At 51.7% G+C, this 21352-nt stretch overlaps 4 protein-coding genes across 4 annotated transcripts; 1 reads left to right on the plus strand and 3 right to left on the minus strand.

The window, feature by feature from the left end:
* Positions 1–21: 21 nt before the first annotated feature.
* Positions 22–2894, minus strand: LRP88_12059 (ankyrin repeat-containing domain protein; the record flags this gene model as incomplete). The annotated part of the gene is made up of 5 exons (XM_083248467.1): positions 22–1438; positions 1492–1577; positions 1629–2355; positions 2439–2707; positions 2766–2894. The coding sequence occupies 5 exons, from the start codon at positions 2892–2894 to the stop codon at positions 22–24; spliced, it is 2628 nt and encodes an 875-aa protein (XP_083095897.1).
* A 2811-nt stretch (positions 2895–5705) lies between these two features.
* On the minus strand, positions 5706–7161 carry LRP88_12060 (uncharacterized protein; the record flags this gene model as incomplete). The annotated part of the gene is made up of 3 exons (XM_083248468.1): positions 5706–6534; positions 6583–6849; positions 6962–7161. The coding sequence occupies 3 exons, from the start codon at positions 7159–7161 to the stop codon at positions 5706–5708; spliced, it is 1296 nt and encodes a 431-aa protein (XP_083095898.1).
* Positions 7162–12186: 5025 nt separating this feature from the next.
* Positions 12187–14970, minus strand: LRP88_12061 (uncharacterized protein; the record flags this gene model as incomplete). The annotated part of the gene is made up of 3 exons (XM_083248469.1): positions 12187–12563; positions 14058–14249; positions 14850–14970. The coding sequence occupies 3 exons, from the start codon at positions 14968–14970 to the stop codon at positions 12187–12189; spliced, it is 690 nt and encodes a 229-aa protein (XP_083095899.1).
* A 5267-nt stretch (positions 14971–20237) lies between these two features.
* Positions 20238–20702, plus strand: LRP88_12062 (uncharacterized protein; the record flags this gene model as incomplete). The annotated part of the gene is made up of 1 exon (XM_083248470.1): positions 20238–20702. The coding sequence occupies one exon, from the start codon at positions 20238–20240 to the stop codon at positions 20700–20702; it is 465 nt and encodes a 154-aa protein (XP_083095900.1).
* Positions 20703–21352: the final 650 nt, after the last annotated feature.

Consider the following 21352-nt stretch of genomic DNA (forward strand, 5'->3'; position numbering starts at 1 on the left):
GTATCATGCCTGCTCGAAGACTCACCGCACCGAGATGGATATCCCATCCATCAGCCTTGGAATCTCCTCAACGTCAGACTCTGCATCAGAAGCTTGCTCTTCACCGGCAGTTGACTTCTCATCATCTGAGTCGTCGACTTCCACCGCCTCATCCTTCTGCTCGTCTTCCTCTTCCTCTTCCCCGCTCGACACCACCTCATCATCATACAGATAACCATACTTTGACGGTGTCTCCCACACAGGGGTGGCCAGCTCTTCCCTCAGATCCTTCAGATAATCCTCAACATCATCCATAGCGAGCTGCCACTCCTCGTGCTGTATCCTCTTATCAACAGCCTTAGCCCAGGCAACATAGTTCTCACGCTCCCACTCCTCCTCCTTCTTGATCAGGCGTACCAGGTGCACACGCGCCATGGGGCCGTCTCGTGCCTTGAGCGAGCCCAACACTTTCTCAAGGGTCTCAATGTCATCACGTAGGTTTCGATCTCGAATACCGCCATAGAGTCTCATGAATGAGCTCTGCTCCTCATAACTCGGGAGACGCTTTGACCCAATGTCTAGCCAGTATGGGGCATGGCTGATCCAGACGAAGCAGTCCCAAGGGGTGTAGCCACCCTCGTTGCCGCGGTAGGGGTTGAGATTTGGGAGGTCCAGCTCGTTAAGAAGCTCCAAGGCTGGCAAGGAGGAGAATTCTGCGGCAAAATGTAGAATGTTTCGTGAATCATAGTCAATGACGGACAGGGAAGCACCCGCATTAATCAGACACCTCAGGCCTGACACTTGATCATACATGAGGGCATCGAGCAGCGGAGTAAAACCCAGGTCATCAGGGAACTCGAGGTCGGCCTTGGCCAAGAGAAGCATATCAATGACCTTGGCGAGATCGTCAAAGGTACAAGCTGATCCCTGAGCCAGGTGGTGAAGCGGAGTGCTGTTCCGCTCATCACAGCCCATGGCATCGGCACCAGCAGCCAGTAGCTGCGCCACCATCTCGGGGTAGTGACGGCGTACAGCAAAGTGGAGGGCTGCAGCGCCATCGTTTTCAGTTATGTTCGGGTTGCAGCCGGCTTTGAGGATGACCTTGACCGTGTCAACATCACTGCAGTTGGCAGCAAACATGAGGGCCGTCCGGCCGTGGTAAGCCTTGATGTCGACGTCGGCGCCCGCGTTGACAAGCATCTCAGCGTCCCTAGTGCGGTTCATCCGAGCTGCCAAGTGAAGAGGCGTGGAGCCGGTGCTGTCAAAGGTGTCGATGGCCCAAGGCTCTTCCTCGAGGGCATGCTCCAGGCCCCACCCCTGGCGGACGGCAGTATGAACCTGGGTGGTTGTCATCTCGGGCTGATCTTTGACGAAAGACTTGACCTTGTTGAGGATGTAGATCTCGTGGTCAGTGAGGAATTGATGCTGAAGAGCGGCATTTGCCTCATATAAAACATTTCTAGGCCGGGTTAGAGTTGCCTTTTAGGCGAGTAGAACATAATAAACACCTACCTGGGAAGTCCGGATTCTGGCAAGACACTTGCCCATTGACAAAGGAGAGCCTCAACGCCATTGTATAGTCGACGGCGGATTGCATACTGTGAGAGGTATCAGCACAACGGCCATTTAGTTTGGGGCTTATCACTAACCTCCATGAGCCCTTCACCAGAAACGTCATGGTCATTCGGGTAAAAAGGTGCCTTGGTTAAAGTCTTTTGGGTGATATGAATACCAGCCCTAAGATCACCCCAGATATCATGAGTAAACTCGATCAAGGTTAGTGGCCGTAATGACCAGTTGAGCCCTGAGAACTGGCTATAAGCTGCCTGAAAGCTAAGAGCACCGGAGAAGAACCATGTGGGAACCTGGTATTGGAACTGCAGGCGTGGCGAGCGTTTCTGTCGACAGCAGTTCGGGTTCGTGCACTGCTTCGAGTCGTTACTACGGAGAAGCCACGAACCTACCAAGGACCGCGTCCAAGGTGCACTCTGGTAACTGCTCTCCTTAAAGTGGCATCGACATTGGCATGTGTGCGTATAAGTCATCCGTCGGGCTGGCATGGCGGATCTTAGCTGTACTGAGTTGTTGTATGTCCATGGTGTTGAATATTCGTCTTCTTTGGATCCTGGAGGGTGTACAATTCCTCGGGCATGAGTGGGTACTAGACCAATGGACTTTTCTCCGAGATAGTCTGAATCACTGTCGAGGTCCTCCACACGATCATCGTCGAGTTCCTCTGGCTCTGATGTTAGGGCATAAGATGGCGGCAGCTCCTCAGCTGGTTGAGGTCCTGGCAGTTCAGCCTGAATCCCCAATGCTTTAGTTCTCGACTCAAGCATGAAAAGGTCCATAAACATCTGGAACCGAGCTCGGAATCTGCTTTCAGCATCAGCAAGGGGTGGTCTTGGCGAGACTTGTGGGTAGCAGCTGACTCTGCCTCGCTGGATATCCCATGCGACGTCATGGCAAGATGCAGAGTGCCCTTTGCGTTCTGCAACTTGCGTTCGAGCTTGAGAATCCTCTGCTCCTCCAGAAGCCACCTTCTCTTCTTTGTCTTCCACAGCTTCTTATCGGCCTCGTCGGTCCCGCGAGCGCAGCTCTCAAGGACCTTGTTCAGCTCAGTCGTCACCTCGTTGACCTGCTCGGTTGCCTTGGCCAAAAAGTCCTGCTCTGGCGAGTTCGGCGGGATCTGCTGAGCGACCTTGGCCATGGCCTCGGTCAAGTCCAACTAGAGCAATTGAGTCAGGCGCTAGTCGTCACCGCCAAGCAAAGGAATAAGAATATACCTCTTTTATAAGGCCATCGAAATCGCCTTGTATCTCAGGAATCTCGCGTATCAGGCCGACTGTCTTACGGACGGCTTCCAGAGCCTGCACGACGGCGATGCCACTGGCGACCGCGCCGAGTACTTCCATTTTCGGACATGCAGTGACTGCAAAGGTTGTATTACGCGAGGAGAATGGGGAGATTGAGAGAACCAACGGGTCCGTCAGCTCACGCAGGCAACGAAGCCATAGAAGGGGCTCTTGGTGAGGACTGAGAGGCCAATCAGATGGCGAGGAGACACAGCCTCAGCGCGTAGAGCGCAGTGAGAGGCGGTGCAGGGAGAATCTGCCATGACGGAAGTCTGCCTCGCTGGTGATGTAGGCTGAGTTTGGATGCCTCTGCTATTATCATTGCGGCTGAAGCTGTTTCAGGGAGAAGATCTGTATATGCTTTTTTGTTGTTGAGACTGAGAAGCGAATGCTCTTGATCAAATTGACGATGTTTAAGCCACTGACAAGCCACAGCCCACTTGCCGCTCTCTCCACCTCCACTATTCTCGGTGGGGACGGGAGCTTGAGCAGGAAATAACTCACTGGGCCTCACCTAGCACCAGCCGACTCACGTGAGCTCAAGCTTCTCCATACCTAGGATCTTAGCGAGAGCAGCCACTTGGACTTGCTTTTTGGCTACCGTCACAGTCTTGATTAGAGTGTTCAACTCCTGGGATAGGGATAACCTTATCCTTGTTTCCTCTTTCTCGCTGGGTTCATGAGTCGGCTGCCTCCTGCTCACACAAGGGCCTGCCTGCTCTCTTGCTGAGCACCGTGCGTGCTTCAACACCATGGAACGCGTCCGTGAGTGAACAAGGTTTTGAGGCAGCCAGTCCCTCTTGAAGTTGGAAATAGTCTTGGCGATGGCATAAATTGTCCATCTGCACAAGTTACTCATCGTGAACTATGTATTATTTTGGACAGATCTGGCGTACTCACTCAATGGTAGAACTCGATGAAGCTATCAAGACACGACGCCCCAGATGACATCTCCGTGAGATCGATATCACCATGAACAGCCTCTCATTATGACAATAATATCACAGTGATTAATAAAGCATTCATAAAATAAAAGACCTCAACTCACTCACTAGCCTGTACCAGTCCTGCACCCTCGGACCAAGACAATCATTACTAGTTCATCCCAAGTTTACCGAACAAACCGCCTGACACATAGCCGTGAACCGAGGTCCCAAGCGATCGGATGGACGGGAGAACCATCACCTCTTCCAGCAGATGGCTTGTTGGCGAGGAGAAAAATGGGTGATCTTTTAGAAGATGGCTTCAAAAGCCAAGCTCTCCTCTCCCGCAAAACAGAGCTTTAGCCAGCCAGCCATCTCGCTTCTCTTCTTTTCCCCCGCATTTTGGTCTTTGTCTTGGCAGAGAGCCGGATCCCCTGACCCTGCCCTTGGTCACGCTCTTTATCTGGCCATGTCCGTTCGGCGGCAGCTAAAGCGGAATAAAGAGAGCCGGAGGTGATAAGAACGCCACCTGAGCTGCCAACGGAAAAGGACATCGCAGGTTTGTGCTGTGCCCCCTCACGACCTGCATCTCTCAAGGTCTAGAAGCTCTCACTCTCGTTTCAAAAGACCAAAAAGTCTATTCTATTAAAACCTCGTACACATGATCCCCATGTAATGAATATCCCCGGGCATCCTGTCCAAAAGAGGAAGCTCAAGACCGTGGTCCAACTCCACTTTGAGAGAGACCATTTGAATTGCCGCTTCGTTAATCTTCTTCCCCAGGATCTGATCTGCCTGTACATCTCTTGACGAGAAAAAAAAGGGGGTCGGTTAAAAAAAAAAAAAAAAAAAAAAAAAAAGGAAAGAAAAATGAAAGAGAAAAAAGGCCCACTGATATGCCCATCCCCAGATTTTCCCCAGATTTGCTCATGTGCTCTTGTTTTTTGCTGTTCACGACCACCTCATTTTTCTCATCCCCCTCTTCTCCGCCCTTTTTGCACAAAATATCCCCCCCTCTCTCTCTTCTCCAACAAACATATCAGAAATACCCAATTTCTCCAAAATCCTTCCATTCTATCATCACTCCCTCCGGACAAGCGGCTACACGCCCCCTTTATGTGACAGAACGCGCATGCTCCCATCCTATCCCCTGCCTACCGCGTGGTTTACAGAACACCACGTTTTCCCCTCGTGTACCGGATAAAAGCCCTCAGCGTGAAGGAGGTCCAAGCGTAAATTGTATGCAATCCACGAGGAAAAGTTCTGTGCATCCTTCCTTGTGCATCTAGACCCTTTCAAAAACTCTGCAGACCTCTTTGCCTCTCTCCAACCACCCCATGTGGCGGTCAAGGATTCTCGGTTCCTTCGCTTCGTTAATCGCTCGCATGAATTTGACGGGAAAAGTAAAAAGGAGAGGCGGGTTGTATGTTTCATAGAAAAAGCAAGAGGAAAGAAAAAACGACCAAAATGTGACGCATCGATTCGACAAGAGGACTTGATGAGAAAAAGCAATGCTCAACAGATAAGCTTAGATGGATTTGATGGAGCTCAAGTCTGGGTTGCAAAGCCTGACAAAATCTTCACATTGAGCAGATGTTTTCGGATGAATGCCAAAATATACACTCAGAGTCTATTCAGACGCTTGTGCAAGTAAATGTATGTACCGTCAACTCCCTGATCTCCTATGTGCTAGCCCACATCCATCCTTAACTAGCATCCTATCCATCAGATGCGCAATTCAAGCCCCTAGGCTTTTCCGTAAACATATAATCAGTCGCGACACGAAACTGGGGTATCCGTCATATCCGTCCAGCCAATCCTCCAATGCCGTCCTTTAATGTGTCGCTATCCAAGACGCAGTCCATCCATGGAAACCGTGTCTTCATTATACAAGGTGATACAAAAGAAAAGTATGTAAAATCCACTCCTCCAATCATACACGGTGGCCTCATACGTGTATGTTATCTCGCCGTCCGTCGTCCGAGTTTGGCCTGCTCTCGTTGGCCAGCTCCGTCATACTTTCCGTCTCGTACTTATTTGAGCGTGTGTTGGCCCGGAACTGGCTAAGATTATGTCGGTGGTGGTGATGATGGTGCACGCCGATCTCAGGCGCCATGCCACCCACCAACTCGGTCACGTCTGGTCGTCGACCCATGCGTAGGTCGCTCAGCAGGCTCTTGCATGCACCCCACGATGTGACCATGTAGATGAGCGCGTTCCAAAAGCCCTGTAATGGAAGCACAAAAGCGCTCATGAACTCGAGCGGCACTGACGAGTGTTTAGTGTGGAACACAGCATACACACGGTTGGCGCTCGACGGGATCCAGGTGATGAGGATGGCCGTGAAGAAGAGGAGGGCACACTTGGTGTATTGCCATGCTGCGTTGTTGAGCTCGCGATTTCGTCGTCGAGCTGGGTTGCGCTGAACGGGGGGCACCTGCATGCTGGTCCGCGTCTGCTGCTGCTGGATCGGGAGTACTACATCGGCAATATCCCCGGAGCTAGTATCTGCCGAGATAGTGACCGAGTAGGCTCCGTTTGTGTCCTGCGGGCTGTTGACGTCCGGAGCTCGGCGGCCCATGGGCTGAAGGTGAATTGCATTTGGGGCCATCACCTCGGTCGTCACCGAAACCTCAGTAGTCTTAATAGTAGCGAGGGCATCTCCAAGGGAGGTGAGATCCTGATCAGTTGAGCTGAAGTTGTCGAGGTCCCTTCGCTTGCGATAGATGGTGTGACCAGCGCGGATATAGATGAAGAAGGTAATGGCAATGACGACCCTGTGAATGTCAGCATTGGCTTTTGGTTCCGGCTTGAGTGCTGCTTACCAGATAGGACCGTAGAAGGTAATGATGCGCCAGATATCCCACTCAGGACTCACCCAGCACCACAGGGTTGCATCACCGTACATTCGCTCGCCCTCCCGGTTCTTGATGAAGATGTAAACAAAGGCAGGAATGAACGGGATTCCATAGCAGCCGACGAGGTAGGGGATTTCCATCTTGCGTAGTCTTCGAGCGTCAAACTTGAAGTAAAACGTCAGGTACACATTGATAGCCATGGAAAGAGTCCAGAATGCGTCTGCGGGCATGAACCTGCACATGTTAATGTCTGCCGAGGAGTATTCCGAAAGGCACATACATCTGGATCAAGAAGGCTTGGAACTGGCAGCCCACGGAGTGAGGGGAACCCAGGTATTGCCTCGACATTAATGTTCCAACATTGGTCATCATGTTTCCAAACGAGGCGTAAAAGACGAGACGGTTGATGGGTTTATGAAACGCCTTGGATGACACAAACGTGCCAATGACGAAGAGGGAGCCTAGCAGCGAAAACACCGAGCATACTCGTTCGATGATGCTTATCGAATTGAGCTGCGACGGCGTGAGGATCTCTGACGACGACATGGCGACGGAGTTGAAGCACGAGGCCTAGGGTGATGATTGTTGTAGTAATATTATCGTGGGCGTCGTGTAATTGGGTCGTTAAGTCGGGGTGAGAGCAGGCGATGTCTTCTCACCGATAAAGTATCATTCTCGTAAACACAATTCGATCCTTTGAAGAGTTGGAATAGCTGTTCGAGACGTGGCCGGCTTGTGGCAAGTCTTGTGAGGTTGCTATTAGAGACGAAGGCAGGTCCAACCTGGTCTTGAAGTATAAAACCAGGAACAAAAGGCAACCGGGTCAAATCAGGCCAGGGTGATTATGATGTACTCTAGCGTGATGACGGACCGGCGAGAGTGAATGAGGGGAGGACGCAGATCATCATGGCAGGATGGCAAAGAAGGAATATGGAGGGGACGATGATGGTGGGTGTGGTGGGAAAGACAAGATACAAGTAGTCTTGCCCAGAAGCAGCCAAGAACCCGGCACAAAGGAAGACAAGAGGTGTGTGTAGATGGGTGTTGCAGGGAGGGGCAGGAACAGGATTCGCATGGTTCGAGGGACGATCCTAAAGAGGAAGATGAGGCTGCTGTTGCTGCAACAGAGGGGGAACTAGATGAGCTAGAACAGAGACTACGACAGAGAGGGGGATAAGAGGACAGGTGAGAAAAGGAAGGGTCTAGGTCACGGAAACCGTTGACGAGGGTGCCCCTGCGAGTATGGACGGCTAGCTTGATGCGCTGGAGATGCGAGTGGGCTTCCTGTCGGCGCATCATTAATGGGCCCCCGGGGAACAGGCCAGGGAGACTCCAAGGTGTCCACAGGCATAGGGAGAGCCGAGAGACTCGAGATGGAGCTCCACAGGGTTGGTTGGCTTTGACGTAACAGAGATCGAGGGCCGCTGTGTCGACGGGTGTCGACGGATATCTCGGTGGTCGAAGCAGTGGAGTGGCGTAATTTGGTATGACAAGAGTCAGGAAAAGGAAGAAACGGCCTTGAACACGACAGCGGGAGGACGATTAAGCCTCAAAGTCAAACCGGACGGCAGATAGCACGGGGAACAATGGGTGATGGCAGGCAGAGGCATGGCCATCCATCTCGCATTAGGGCTGCACCGTAATATCTGCTCTGCCATAGACAGGCAGCGTCCGCCAGACGAGACCTGTTGTGGCCTAGACAGCTCGGCCAAGCTCTCTAGGGCCTTGTCGTCGAGGTAGGAACGCGGATGGAGAATGGCACGGAGAGCAGAAGGTGGCGACGAATCAATGGTGTTGGAGAAGGGAGCAGCTGGGCAGTCGGACGCGGCGACGGGCCAGCGGGCCTGTTGTGCTGTGCTGTGCAATTCCAATGGATGGCCGATAATGGGTGTCGATGGTGTGTGTCTCTGTCTGATGGAGGTGTGAAGGCAGAGATGATGTGTGTGGAGTTTGTGGAGAAACCTGGTGAGCAAAGCCCACGGTGCCCACCGCATGCCTGAGGATCTTGGGGTTGGTCAGCCCGCGCCTTCCCCCGTCTGTAACCCATTGATGCAGAAAGTGCAGTGGAGACCTTGCTGAAGGAGTGGGCAGGTGGCGCAGGCCCACTGGAATGGCCCTGGAATGGCCTCCTCTGAGCAACCAGCGGCACGTAAAACAGATCCCCTGGTGAGCACTGACTCTGTTGAAGAAGCACTGACTCTTCACTGCTGACATTGAGTGGTCCCTGGCTTCATCTCATTACTCAAAGATCCTGATCCGCCTTCTCTTTGCCGTCATAGTGTCAGGAACGGCGCCCTCCTTACGGCCCTATTCTTACGTTGCAATGGATGTCGTCGTCGGCCCCTGAGCGGCCAGCCAGGAGCTTCATCTCCTACCAAGCTTTTCCTTCAACTGTCAGACTCGGCACTAGATGCCGTCGATTCAATTACAAATGCCCCGAGAAACTCGGCCGCGAGACAGTTGACAGCAATGATCTTCGCCCTCCCGAGACAGAACTATCGAATTTAATTAAAATTCGTCTTGTCTAGGCCTCGGTATAAGTCGCAACTTCGGAATCGGCATCCCTAGAGTTTTGCTCTTCATCTTCACGTGGTTGCCTGTTGCTCGCCTCCCTCCCTTTTCCCAATTTCCCCAGAGCCAAGCCCATCGTGACCCTCCCCCAGCTTTTTTCCCTCTCAGCTCGACAGCGCCCGCTGGAGAAAAGGAGCATCCAATTGACCGCGTTGTCTTGGTCTTTCCCATGTCTTTGCTTGGCGCGGGGTTTTTCTTCGCCACGACAGCTCTTGGCCAGCCACGCTCAGCCCATGGGACCCCTGCTGTATGACGGGCCTTGGCATCTGGGGGAAAAGGAAAAAGAGCGAGAGGAAAGGTCACAGGTAGAGAGGGGCGATGGGGACGGCAGATGGAGAGGATCCGGGGAATATTCAGCAAAGGTCAGCAGTTGACGGAGGCGTCTTGCCTTGTCCTGTTCAACACCATCTCTCTCGTATCCAGACGATATGCTTTTCTCACCGCTTCCTGATAAGCTTCACTGACCTCACAGGCCGTACACAGCATCTCCTTTTCATCACCCAGAAGCACGCGGACCCATGATCCGTCAGCGCTCACAAAGCCCAAGTGGAACCTTTCTTCAGCGTCTTGTCCCTCCGCCAAGCAGTTCCACGACTCAACTTGCCGCCTTGTTCCCTCTTAAACCCGTGTCGAAGTCAAAGCGCTCAAGCCGTGGCTGTCCAACCCCAGACGCCAACTGCGCTGCTGTCGTTAGGGCTTGCGTCCTTCTTCACCAGAGCTTGTGGTAGCAACCGCCGGCGCGCCTCATCACACGCCGTCCTCGTCCTGGCGCGATGGAACATGTGGTAGAAGAAGCGGCTCCGGTGATATATCCAGATTGCCTCTTAGAACGCGGCCCCATTCCTCTGTGCGGGCGGCTTTGCTTACGGGATCGACTGCCGCCTCTTCCGTAACTCGAGTCCACGTTTGGCGCCGTCACTGAAACCCTGCGGCTTGATCAATACTGCGACAAATGAAGCGTCCATCGAGGTTTCAGTCCATCTTTATCGACCATGTTCGCGCCGTCGTCTTGGCCACGTGTGTTGACCGCAAATCATTTCCCACGAGGGCTACTTTGCTCTGGATGCCACGCGGGAGACCAGGCTCACGATGCCACCAGTATCGTGTCACATCTCTTGGGGCGGTCTACTTCTCTGCCTTGCACCGATGGACGCCACATACGCAGCGGAAACGACCTGAGGCGGTCACTCTCTTGAGCGGTGTTATGCCACGTTTGTTGGATGCAGGATGCAACGGTCTGGGCTTGGTCGACGGCCCTTGAAGGTTTTTGGCTTATGCATATCTGGTATATGCATCCATTACAGATGCTGCTGAGCACCAAAAGCCATGGTGGTGCCATGTCGACGCACACTGACGGCACAGTCACCCAATCTTGGGCCTCGCTTCTGCAACACCAGGCCCATGGGAAGCGTCATGATGCCAGCTTCCCCAGCTTCTCGTGATGCCACTCGTTCGACTATCTCAACGCCGAGTGATCAGATCCCATTGTGAACCCAGAAAATCTCGCAAACCCCAGATTTCCCCCCGGGCTGGGCGATTCTGGGGTAAAGACGGAGAGATCTGGGGTATTCTTTGTGTGCTCACCACCCGTCTCTGCTCACGATGGACAAGCTGCGACTCGATGGAATAAGAACCGCGGCTCTTGGCAGATGGAATGATTGCGAATTCTCGTCCCAGCGAATCCTCATCGTCGGGCCACACCAGCCAGTTTAGTACCCGGCCCCGCGGACTTCCATCACCACCACCAAGGCATCGCCAATGGCGTTGTCACTTGGCGCATCCTTCAGCACCTGGAAATGGAGGGTAGCCCGAGTGGTCGGGTTTCTGTTAGCCCGCACCCAGACTCTGAAGCTACTGTGAATCTTGATTATTGGCCCAGCCTCATCTGAGACAAGAGAACAAAGGAGAACTGGCTGGTCAAGAGCCATCGGTCACTTTTCTAAACCCGGGTCCGACGCCATTTGCTATCCCGGACTCATTATTGCCACAGCTAATTCCCGCCGCCAACGAAGCCATCACCAACCCCGCGCCAGACCTTTACTCTTGGCAATGGCACCATGGCTTCAACAAAGTCATCGCCGCCGCACGTGCCATTGTCTAGATCCTGATAGTTATCCATCCCATGTCCTGTCCCCTTTCCCCTGGTCCTTGCAGGGCAGGGGAAACCACGCCCGAGTTGTCTGAACGAGAGCTCGGTCCTCCTAGCATAAACCGCCTGCCTGGGATCAAGGTCCCCTGACACCTTGGCGAACCTAGATTGTCGAAAACCACGGCTGCATCGACAATCTTGGTCCCTGTACCGTTAATATCTGTCAGATCCTGACGGCGTATCCGAGCGGCGTATTGTCTTTTGTCGCGTGATCCTTTGAGATGCTTGTTGTGTTGTATTACAGAATACGAGCTACGCTCATGCTCAGATGGGCCAGTCGTTGACTGAGAGTTCAGAGTATCATTCCAACGCCCTTCTTCTAGGCTGTCGACGTCGGATTGTCAAACAACCAAGATAGAGCCAGCCACACTAAAACCATAGCAAGACCGGCTCCAGACCCCTTGCTGTGCCTTGTCGAGCCGTTTCGTACGCTAACCTGGTAGCCCCTGAATAGCTTCAGATTGAGCGCAAAGTCCGGCGCTTTGCCCCCCCCCCCAAGGTCTCACCGGCTTAGCCTCAACTGGGAGGCGTTTTCCGGAGCTATTCCCGGGAATTGATAGACTGAACATGATGGTCTGGTTCTAGGACGAGTTTGGGGGATGGGGGTCGTTGATGCTATTTGTTGGAGATAGGCCAAGACGGATTCCTCATGCTGGACACGAGTAAATGTCCCAGTCGAGCTGTCACTTCTCGTAACAGCCAGCTGACCTATGGAAGAGTCTTCTCCCCTACCTCGGTGCTGGGCTTGGGCTTGTCAACACCATTTCGCGGCCGGGCATATGGCTGGCGTCTTACCTCGGCCGTACCTTGCAGACGCATCTCAAGTTCGACTCGAGAGATAGCCCCCAACCCTATCTATCCGAGCTTTCACTCCCCGGCTGGTGTCTTGTATTATTCACGTCGGTCGGCATCTCCTGAGCAGGCACTTCATTCGCTGGCATCTCAGCCTCAACAGCCGTGTCGGATGAAGAAGAGCCTGGAGCTAATGGCGCTGACCCTTCTAGCTCATACGTAGGACGAGGAACGCAGTCTGAGGGTAGCTGTGCTTTGTACTCGATTTCTGGCTTTTCTGAGCTGCCACCCTCAACGTGGGCGAGTTTCGACTCCTTGGGCTGCTTCTGTCGTCGCTTCCACCACCAGATGCCGAAGAAGGCAGCGCATGCGAGGAAGACAAACGATGGGATGACTGATCCAACGATGATGGGTATGTTGGCATTTGAAGAGTCGTCTTGTTCTGGGTCAGTTCGCCATTATTCATTGGAAGATGTATTCGACATACCATTTGAGTCAGAACCCGGGTCTGCTGTCTGAGTGACCTTGAGGGTGCGTGTCACCGTGAAAAAGTCTTGTTCATGGTTAGCTCTCATCCCAGAGACCTTGCCCTCTCAACATACTGCTTAAAGAAGCTGTCGCAGCTCCGGTCTTGGTACCCAAAACGACCGTGATAACCCCTCCGGTGTAATCAGTCAAGACCGTGGTCTCGCACCCGGCACACGAAGTTGTCTGTATGACGTTCTTGTTGGGTGCTATGGTGGATGCACTCTCAGTGTTTTTGCACTTGTCGAGGAATTGCTTGAACTCGTTTTGGATGTCGGCGTTTACAGTGTCTTTGGTTGAATCGCTGTTTTCTTTTACACAGTCTATGCAGATGTTGTAGACCTGCATGAAGGAACCGTTCTCGGCACATAGTCTGTCGGTCTTGTCTCCATCCGAGAGACCAATCTTGTATGCGTTGTCTAGATTCATAGATCAGCTGCCGGGTAGTCATGGCCAGAGAGATGTGCCGTACTGCAGTCATCGTAGCATATTGCAGGAGTTGTCTCCCGTCGAAGATGAACATGTCCTGTAGGGTTACTCTGAACAGAAACTTGAGGCTGGAAGATGGACTTCCATGTCTGTCCTGCATATTGAAGTATAAAATCCATCTTCAATCGTATAAGTGATGTTTGGACATGCCAAGGAATCAAGGTAAGGATATAAGAGGGAGATGCAAAGAGGCAAAAGATGACCATTTTTCGGGTCGTCGGTAAGCCCCTCCCTTACTTATTTTAAGCATCCTCTTCAAAGATTGTCGATCGCAAGGCCAAGTTTTCCAACAAGAAGCACCGCCTTGATCATCTCCAACCAGCAACACAGCCTGTGTGATTTAATCAGCGGCGTCGACGATCTCGTACAGTACCGCCACCAAACGGAGAGTCCAAACATCCAGCAAAAGACGTCTCTTTTGAAGGGATTCGCCCGAGTTCCTAGCGCTGATGTCGATCAGCCCTATGCTCACGCTTGACGTTATGGTTGTCGATCATTGAGGCTTGAATGTGACCCGTTTTTGGCAACGTTGTAAAATGGGAGAGTGCAACGTGAGAAACCTTGGGCTTGGCGAATTATGTGTTGTAAATGACATTTCCGGGGTATCAAGGCTGATGTGCCTGGGCTTCAGACTTTAAGAGCACGAGTAAAAGAATAACAATCATGGCCAACCCGCCGCTCTCTCAACCTCAACTTTACTTGGAGGCGCCTGCTGCGTCGTTGTCTCCATTCCCTGAATTTCTTTCGTCCGGCCTGTTCTCCTCCGCCCCCTCAACTCTTCTCTCCCCCGGCTTCTTATCCGTCGGCATCTCGTGAGCAGCAACCTCATTCGCAGCCATCTCTGCCCCGTCTGGAGAGATCGGATCTGGAATGAAGGGTGTTGAGCCCTCCAACTCATACGTGGGCCGAGATATACAATCTGAGTGCAGCTGGGCCTTTTCCACCTTGGGTTCTTCGTCCGGTTCGATCTGGGCTTCTTGATCTTTTATCCTTTCTCTCTTCTTATACCATCGAAAGCCGAGGAATGTGAGGACGATGAGGAGTACGACCGAAGGGACGACGGGGCCTACGATGGTGGCAATGTCAGGACCAGGTGGACTGTCTGGCTCTGGAAGCAGGTTAGTACATACCGAGAAGGGATAACGTGTAGACATACCGTTGCGATCTGTCCCTGAAGTGGCAGTCGACGATGCTTGTCCAGTTTCGTGATACGTAACCGTCTGCTTGACTGTTACATACCTGAAGACCGACTCTTATCCCACTGTTAGCCCTGGTCTAAGCAACGCGAGGAAGACCCTGTAGCTTACTGTCAAGAAGTGACGACGTTGGCACCGTCTTCGTACCCAAAACGATCATGATGGTAGAGCCTCTGTAATCCTCCATAGCCGTCGTGATGCATCCATCACAGTCTGTAGTAGCACTCGACTGAGGGTTCTCTTCCTGAGCGCTCTTTGAATCCTCCCCTTCACAATAGTTGATGAATTGGCCAAACTTGGGTTCGACATAACCCTGAATCCCGCCGTCTCCGCCGTCTCCGCTATTTTCTTCTATGCATTTCGTGCAGCTGCTGTATGCGCGCATAAAGGTGCTATCCTTGGCACATAGTTGATCGCTTTTCCCGAACGACAAGGCGATCTTGTAAGCGCCATCTACACAGACATGGCCGTCAATCATGTTCGTACGCCGACCAGAAGGCTTTTAGACTCACCACAGTCATCGTAACAAATCGCCGGCGTGGTGTCTCGGCGAAAGAGGCCCGAAGGAGTCTTCTTCCAAACAGGCGAAACCCCCTGAAGTGCTCGTCGGAGAGGCCATAGTCGAGACTCCATATTCAAGTCAATATCGAAACACGCGCTTAAGAAGGACGTCTCTCCTGTCGGATGTGGCAGATGAGGGGAAACGATGGAGAAAGGGAGGCCGCAGTCTACTCATCTTCTGTTTTTAAACAATTGAGCAGCCAACAGGCGATTGCAGACAGACCCTGGCACTCGCATCCTGCAAGTCGCTCCCTTCCGGTGTTGTACAGCCCAATCGCTTTTTCAGCTGAATCCTGCGCAGCCTGATTTGAGCCTCTCCTCAGATGGCAGGGGGAACCTCAGGAATCTCAAGATAAAGCATGCTTCATCAAATAGAAGGCCCAGAATGCATATACTGGCCAGTTAAAGAGGTTTTAAAGGGCACTGAACTTCAAAATGAGAGCTGAATCATCACTTCTCATTCGCGACCTTCTTATCGTACTTGTTGTGGTTTTCTCACGACGGCATTCAGCCTTGTGGCAGGGGCGCAGCGCTTGCATATGCACCACGGGGAGCCTCGAGTGGGCACATGTAGCTCGTGTCTGTTCCGGCCTTTTGTCAAGCTTGAACCGAGGGTGGCATGACTTGATAAGCTTGAGTGTAATACGCTGCCAATTTCAGACACAGGTCAGTTCGGTAAGGTCCATGCCCAGTAGAGCCAAGATTCCTTTGGTTTTGGGTGGCATCGCCCCTTTGACTTGGGGGTTGCTCAATAACAGACGACAGATCTTTCGGACTGCCCAATAAACAGATAGATAGGCCATTGCTGCTAAATATGCTTTGCTCAAGGCTGGAGACATACCACGGGCTGGGCGCCTGTAATCGGTTGAGAAGTGTGCTTGACACTCCATATCAATCTTTGCCAGCTGAGAACTATGGTGATCGAGCTATTACAATCTCCAACTAGTACCTTCTCTCATACCCAAAATATACTCTGAACCCTGGACTGGATCAAGAGAATCTCCAACCCATGAAATCCCCATCGCCTCAAATTGATCGTTGGATCATTGTCCACGAACCCATTCGACAACACAAAACTATGCTTACCCAGACCACATATGACATCATTTGCCCAACATGAATCAATGCCAGCCCATGTCATCCCACCCATTAGACAAAAAGTTGCGTCAAGGTTTGATACTAAAGCACCATTCCAGTGTCGAATTGCCTGACTTCCAGTCTCCCCTCGTTTCGGCCTATTGCTGGCTTTTGCGTCTCAAATGTGGCCCCCTCAAAGAAAAGTTGTTTCCCTGCGCGACGAATATATATGTTGCCCCTTGTATGAAGTGAGATCGGTTCAGTGAGCCAGTCTAGACGGACCCATCCCACAGAATCGCGATGGCCGTCGGCAAACTCGACAAGCAGACCGGTGAGGGTTTGGTACCGACGGCTATTGACAACCCCATCGATACAGGGGTAAACTTTGGATGCATCTTTCATGGAGCAGGGTGTATACCAATACTTCCATTTGTCAATGTTCCTGAGTGACGGCAGCAAGCGGGACACTGGTTGAGTTGGCAGAGCGTCTTGAGGAGCAGGAAAGGGGTGATTGCTGTCTCCTTCGAAAGCAATGAACTGGAGCTTGGATATCTTCATCGTATGCTCTAGTTCATTAATAAAGACACGGCATGGCTTGGGAGGCACTGTAACAAGGCGCTGGATGTTGAAAGCCCCAGCTTCGGATGTCCCAAAAGCAAGAGTTCGCCCTTTGTCAGTATTAAACTATGAAGGATGGCTGTTAGTCATGCGCAACGACAGGGAGAGCTTTGTGGTCGTACCAATATGCCTGTCGCCCCGGGGAAAGGGGGTCTCCTGTTAGGTCTATGGTATTTCCTGTTAATTATATAGATCTCGGAGATTTGTTCGCCCTGGTGCAAAGGCATGAAGGCCAAAGACAACTCGGCGGGGTCAGTGATGTCTTCCAAGCCCGGCACTATAGACAGGCTCGGCTGGTTCAGCCCCTGATCCCGTTTATGGGAAAAGACGGTTAGAAGATTCCCCCGATGATCGAGTGCCACAGAGTAGCCGACGATATCGGGCGTGTTGCACTCGAAGAAGCGCAATCGAACATTAAGATCCTGTTTTACATGCGGTTCCTGCATTGTGCCGAGGTCGATGATTGTGGGAGGATTTGCCATTGGAATCTTCCAGTAAATCTCGTGTAGACAGCCGCCGGCCGTTGTTGGAAGATCAGGCTTGAGATACCACCAAGCACCTGGTATGGCAGGATAGTTGCGACACCATGCTTCTCGCTGATGGGAGTAGACTGGGAACATCTGCAGAGTCCCAGATGAATCAGCCGCGACAAAGCAATCTTTTGCCCCATCAAGTACCGGAAATCGGCATATGAACTGAGACTTGTCTGAAGCATTCCTCGAAGAGTTTAGCAGGGCGCTGCTGCCTCTGGGCGATGACTGTATCTTCTGGATATAGTGTCGACCATCAACCTTGATGAAAGAGACGTACGTAGGACGACTTGAGTCATAAGAAAACCGATATGGGCCTAGAGGGGACGCCTTTTCTCGCCCCAGTGCTACAGTGATTGCAGTCTCCCGGACAAGGTAACTGGCAATCATCCGCCAGACCTCACAAGGGAGCTGTCGTGACCAGCTTTCATGGTAGAGCAGCTTACTGGATAGAAGTTCCACAAGATAACGGACCCTGCGTCTCTGGTCGCTGGCCGAAGGCGCAAATCCGCGTAAGTTTTCATCAACATTCCTCGGGTAGAGATCCAAGGAAGCGCTGCGTCGGTAACATTGAAGATGCAAACACCTCCCACCCTGCTCGTTCCTCCAGCAAAAGGCTTCGGGGGCGCACGTGTGAGGTTTGTTCGCTCTCTTGATACTGTATTGGCTTCTGACTTTGTGGAAGACAAACTCCTCGGAGAAGCAGTCTTTAGAGAGATCTAGAGATACCCAGATGCCCCAGTCAGCCGAAGCATCGGGCGTACATGGCAAGCACTTACACGCGACGATCTTCTCACCTTCAACAAAGTCGAATTTTCACAACATGCATTGTGGAATACGCCAAGAGAGTGAAATCAGTCGGCTTATCGGGTTCGTCATGAGCCATGGCAAGACGGAATGTAGATACGACAGGGGTAGGCTTGGTCTGGAGGATCTCACGAAACGAGGATGATGGGGGAAAGAAATGGGAATTAAAAAGAAGCCGGACATGAAGTTTTAACCTCCAACACCAGCGCAGAACAGGTAAAGAGACACCCAACATCCATTCTCATGTTCAATTGGCTATCTTGCCAACCCAGGTGGCTCCGGCACGGTTGGATGCAGCCGTCATCAAACATCGTCACACCTGACAAACAGAATCCTGCGGTTGACATGCATCCAGTCTCTCTACCCCATTCTTCGTCTACCTTCAGCCGATAGCTCGTAAATGGGTGCCTCATTGGCTGGCATCTCGCCATAAGAATACGAATGAGCATGGCCTTGGTCAGCAGGCAATGCTGTAACTACTTGTCCGGGGCTGGGCCGAGGAATACACTCCGAATGTAGCTGAGGCTTGTCAAACTGGACCGACTCCTGGTTATCTTGAGGACTTGAAGGAGGTTTGGGTGTCCTCTTGCGCCGTCTGTACCACCAGAAGCCAACGCCTGCGAGGATCAACACGGCCACGACTGAGCCGACAATGGGTCCGGCAATCCAGGTTTGGTTCCGGCCTGAGCTGCCTGGACAAGGGTCAGATAGTGTACGGAAGAAGCGTTGTCTACATACCCTTTTCCTCTGAAGCGCTACTCGAAGTTGGTGGATCTAGCCGATCTGACTCGCCCGTTACTGAAGGAGCATCTACTCCAGTTAGTCAAAGACAAGGAGCGAGAATCCAATACTTACTATTTGAAGTGGCAGCTGGCACGTTTCTGAAAATCGAATCATCTGCATTATTAGCACTCGCCGCCTCCGTAGCAGAAGCCTGCTCATCCTCCGCGGCAGTCGCCAAAGTGGCAGAAGCTGTAGCCATAGTCGCCCAGTTCGTCAACGATGTAAAGCTGGCGCAATAGTCGACGAACCGTCCCAGCTTTGACTCGACGTATTCTCTGGCATTGTCTGAGTCGGTCTCATCCTCGATACAATTTGCGCAGGTCTGATACAAATCGTAAAAAACGACGCCTTCGCACAACGCTTCAGTCCGTCCAGTCAGGCGTGCATACTCATATGCACCCTCTGCGTTATCATTCGAATTAGTAATTCCAATACAAACAGTCCAGTGAGGATCTTCGGCCTACCACAGTAATAACATCGCACTGGAATACTTTGCCGACGGACCAGCGTCAATATGTCGCCAGCCATGACTTCTCGAGACGCCAATACCCGCAGCCAAACAATTTGAAAAGAAAGGCAATGCAAACAAAAAAACGCTGGGACCCGAGGGTCTCGGACGTTTTTGACTATCGCTCTGCCGTGTCAGGGATGCAAACATGCCAAGACTTCAAGCTGTTCAGCTGAGAGTTGAGCGCGATCCTGATTTGCTGCATGCCTCGGCAATGTGAAGGGGTGATGAAACGGAAGCTATTAACCGACACTGCATGTTTAGAGCTTAATCTAACTGTTGTTTCTTTGGGGGGAGTTGGATGAGGCTGTTGCAAGTCTGTCAAGAAATAGCTGTCAGACAGGCTATGCAGTAAATATATCAAACCCACAGATTTTAGGCTGTAGGATTCTTCGCATAGATATCATGTCACTTCATGGAGTGAATCAATCTGGGAACTACCGAAGCCTTTGGCGTTGACCCTGGTTGAGAGCTGGGATCTTCAGGTGAAGATGCAAGCCATGTCACGCGCGAATTTCTTGAAAGATTGCCAATGACCCAATTGGTCTTCCTTGTCACCTCTCTGTTTTCTCTGTCTATGTGTGTCTTGCTGGCGCCTTTCCTTTCAAAGAACATGGCTTCTTTGCACTGCAAGTCCTGATGTTTGCTCGATCAAGACCAGCCCTCCAAGCACTACTTCACCGAGGGACGTTGCCTATTGTGCAGTGAAGTAAGAAACACCATGAAATATCAAGGCCTCAGTCACCGTCCCAGTATATTTAGTGACTGCTGTTTGATGTGCCTAGCGAGGCCTTCACCTCCTGCCTACCTTTTCCTCACTATTCACTCTCAACCCGGAGGATTCTACTCTTTGTACTCAAAAGATCAGCAAGAAGACGACATGGCAACAATAAACTCTTCGAAACACCTACCTCCCAGCGGGGATCATGACATTGGTCCACGGGAATCCACCCTGGCTATCTTGACCACATCACCACAACTTGGAGATACATCCATCGCCGACATCCATCTACAACATGTCTCGCAGAAACAACCGCCGGGCACGATCCGCAAAGCCCACAAACCGTACCACTGAGAGCCAGTTGGCAATCCCAAAGTCCGCCAAACAAATCAAGAAGCAGAAACGTCGCGATCGCCGCGAAGCAAAGCGGAACCAGGCGCGAAACCGCATGCGAGAGCCAACTGTTGACAGCGACGGTGACATAGACGCCATTTCTGAGTCTGACGCAGAGTCTGAGCAAGATATCTCACACCGAAACACCAGCCAGGAAAAGATGGATCTCGACCGACCTGGACCATTTGATCTCCAGAGACTCCGCACGGCCGTCACATCCATTATCAAAGAGTGCGTTGAGGAGTTTGGCATGGGGAGCAAGATGAACGACTACATGGACTGGCAACCGGAACCGCCCAGACCTGTGTATCTGGTGCTGTGGAGCGAGATGCCATGTTATCCGGATGGAAAAGTCCGCAGACATTGAAAGGGACTGCAGGTCTTCAAGACCTGAAGCGTGCGCTGACCATGAGAGTCAGTTTGTGAGTTGTTGAATATGAGAGATGATCTGAGATTGATATTTGATGTATTTGGATCTTGAGGGAGCAAAAAGTGGTAGGTGATTGGGATCTTTGTGGTTGACGAGAGTTGGCGTTTTGTGTTGTTGGACATGAGAGCTATACCGGTGTTAGCTCCCGGAGTACGATATCGGCCCTAGTTTGTTACCTGATGATTGGGCATTTGGATTAGTACATAGTATACAAAGAGAACTAATTTATTCAACGAACTCATAAACTAAGTGCTGCGTTGGCCGCTTGAATCAGCTACTCATGGGTGAGCCCAAACATACCCTGAACCAGTGTCGCGGGAAGAACGTATCAACGATAGTACGAAAATAAATACACTTGAATGACCTTAAGGTAAAGATTTGTACTTCTCCCCAATTTAGAAGATATTATTTGGTAAACATGCAAAGGTGAGAGGTTGGCTCAGCGAGGAGGCATACAATGGAACAGAGAAGGTAGTTGCCATCTGCCACTCCTTCCCTCAACAGCATCAACCATCGCAAGAACCACGTGCAAGTGCACCTAGGTAAACATGATCCTCAGACCTCCTGCTCAGCCAGTCAATCTAGCA

The sequence above is a fragment of the Fusarium phalaenopsidis genome (assembly GCF_050370095.1).
Source record: "Fusarium phalaenopsidis strain FUZ10S chromosome Unknown contig_32316, whole genome shotgun sequence".
NCBI lineage: Eukaryota > Fungi > Ascomycota > Sordariomycetes > Hypocreales > Nectriaceae > Fusarium > Fusarium phalaenopsidis.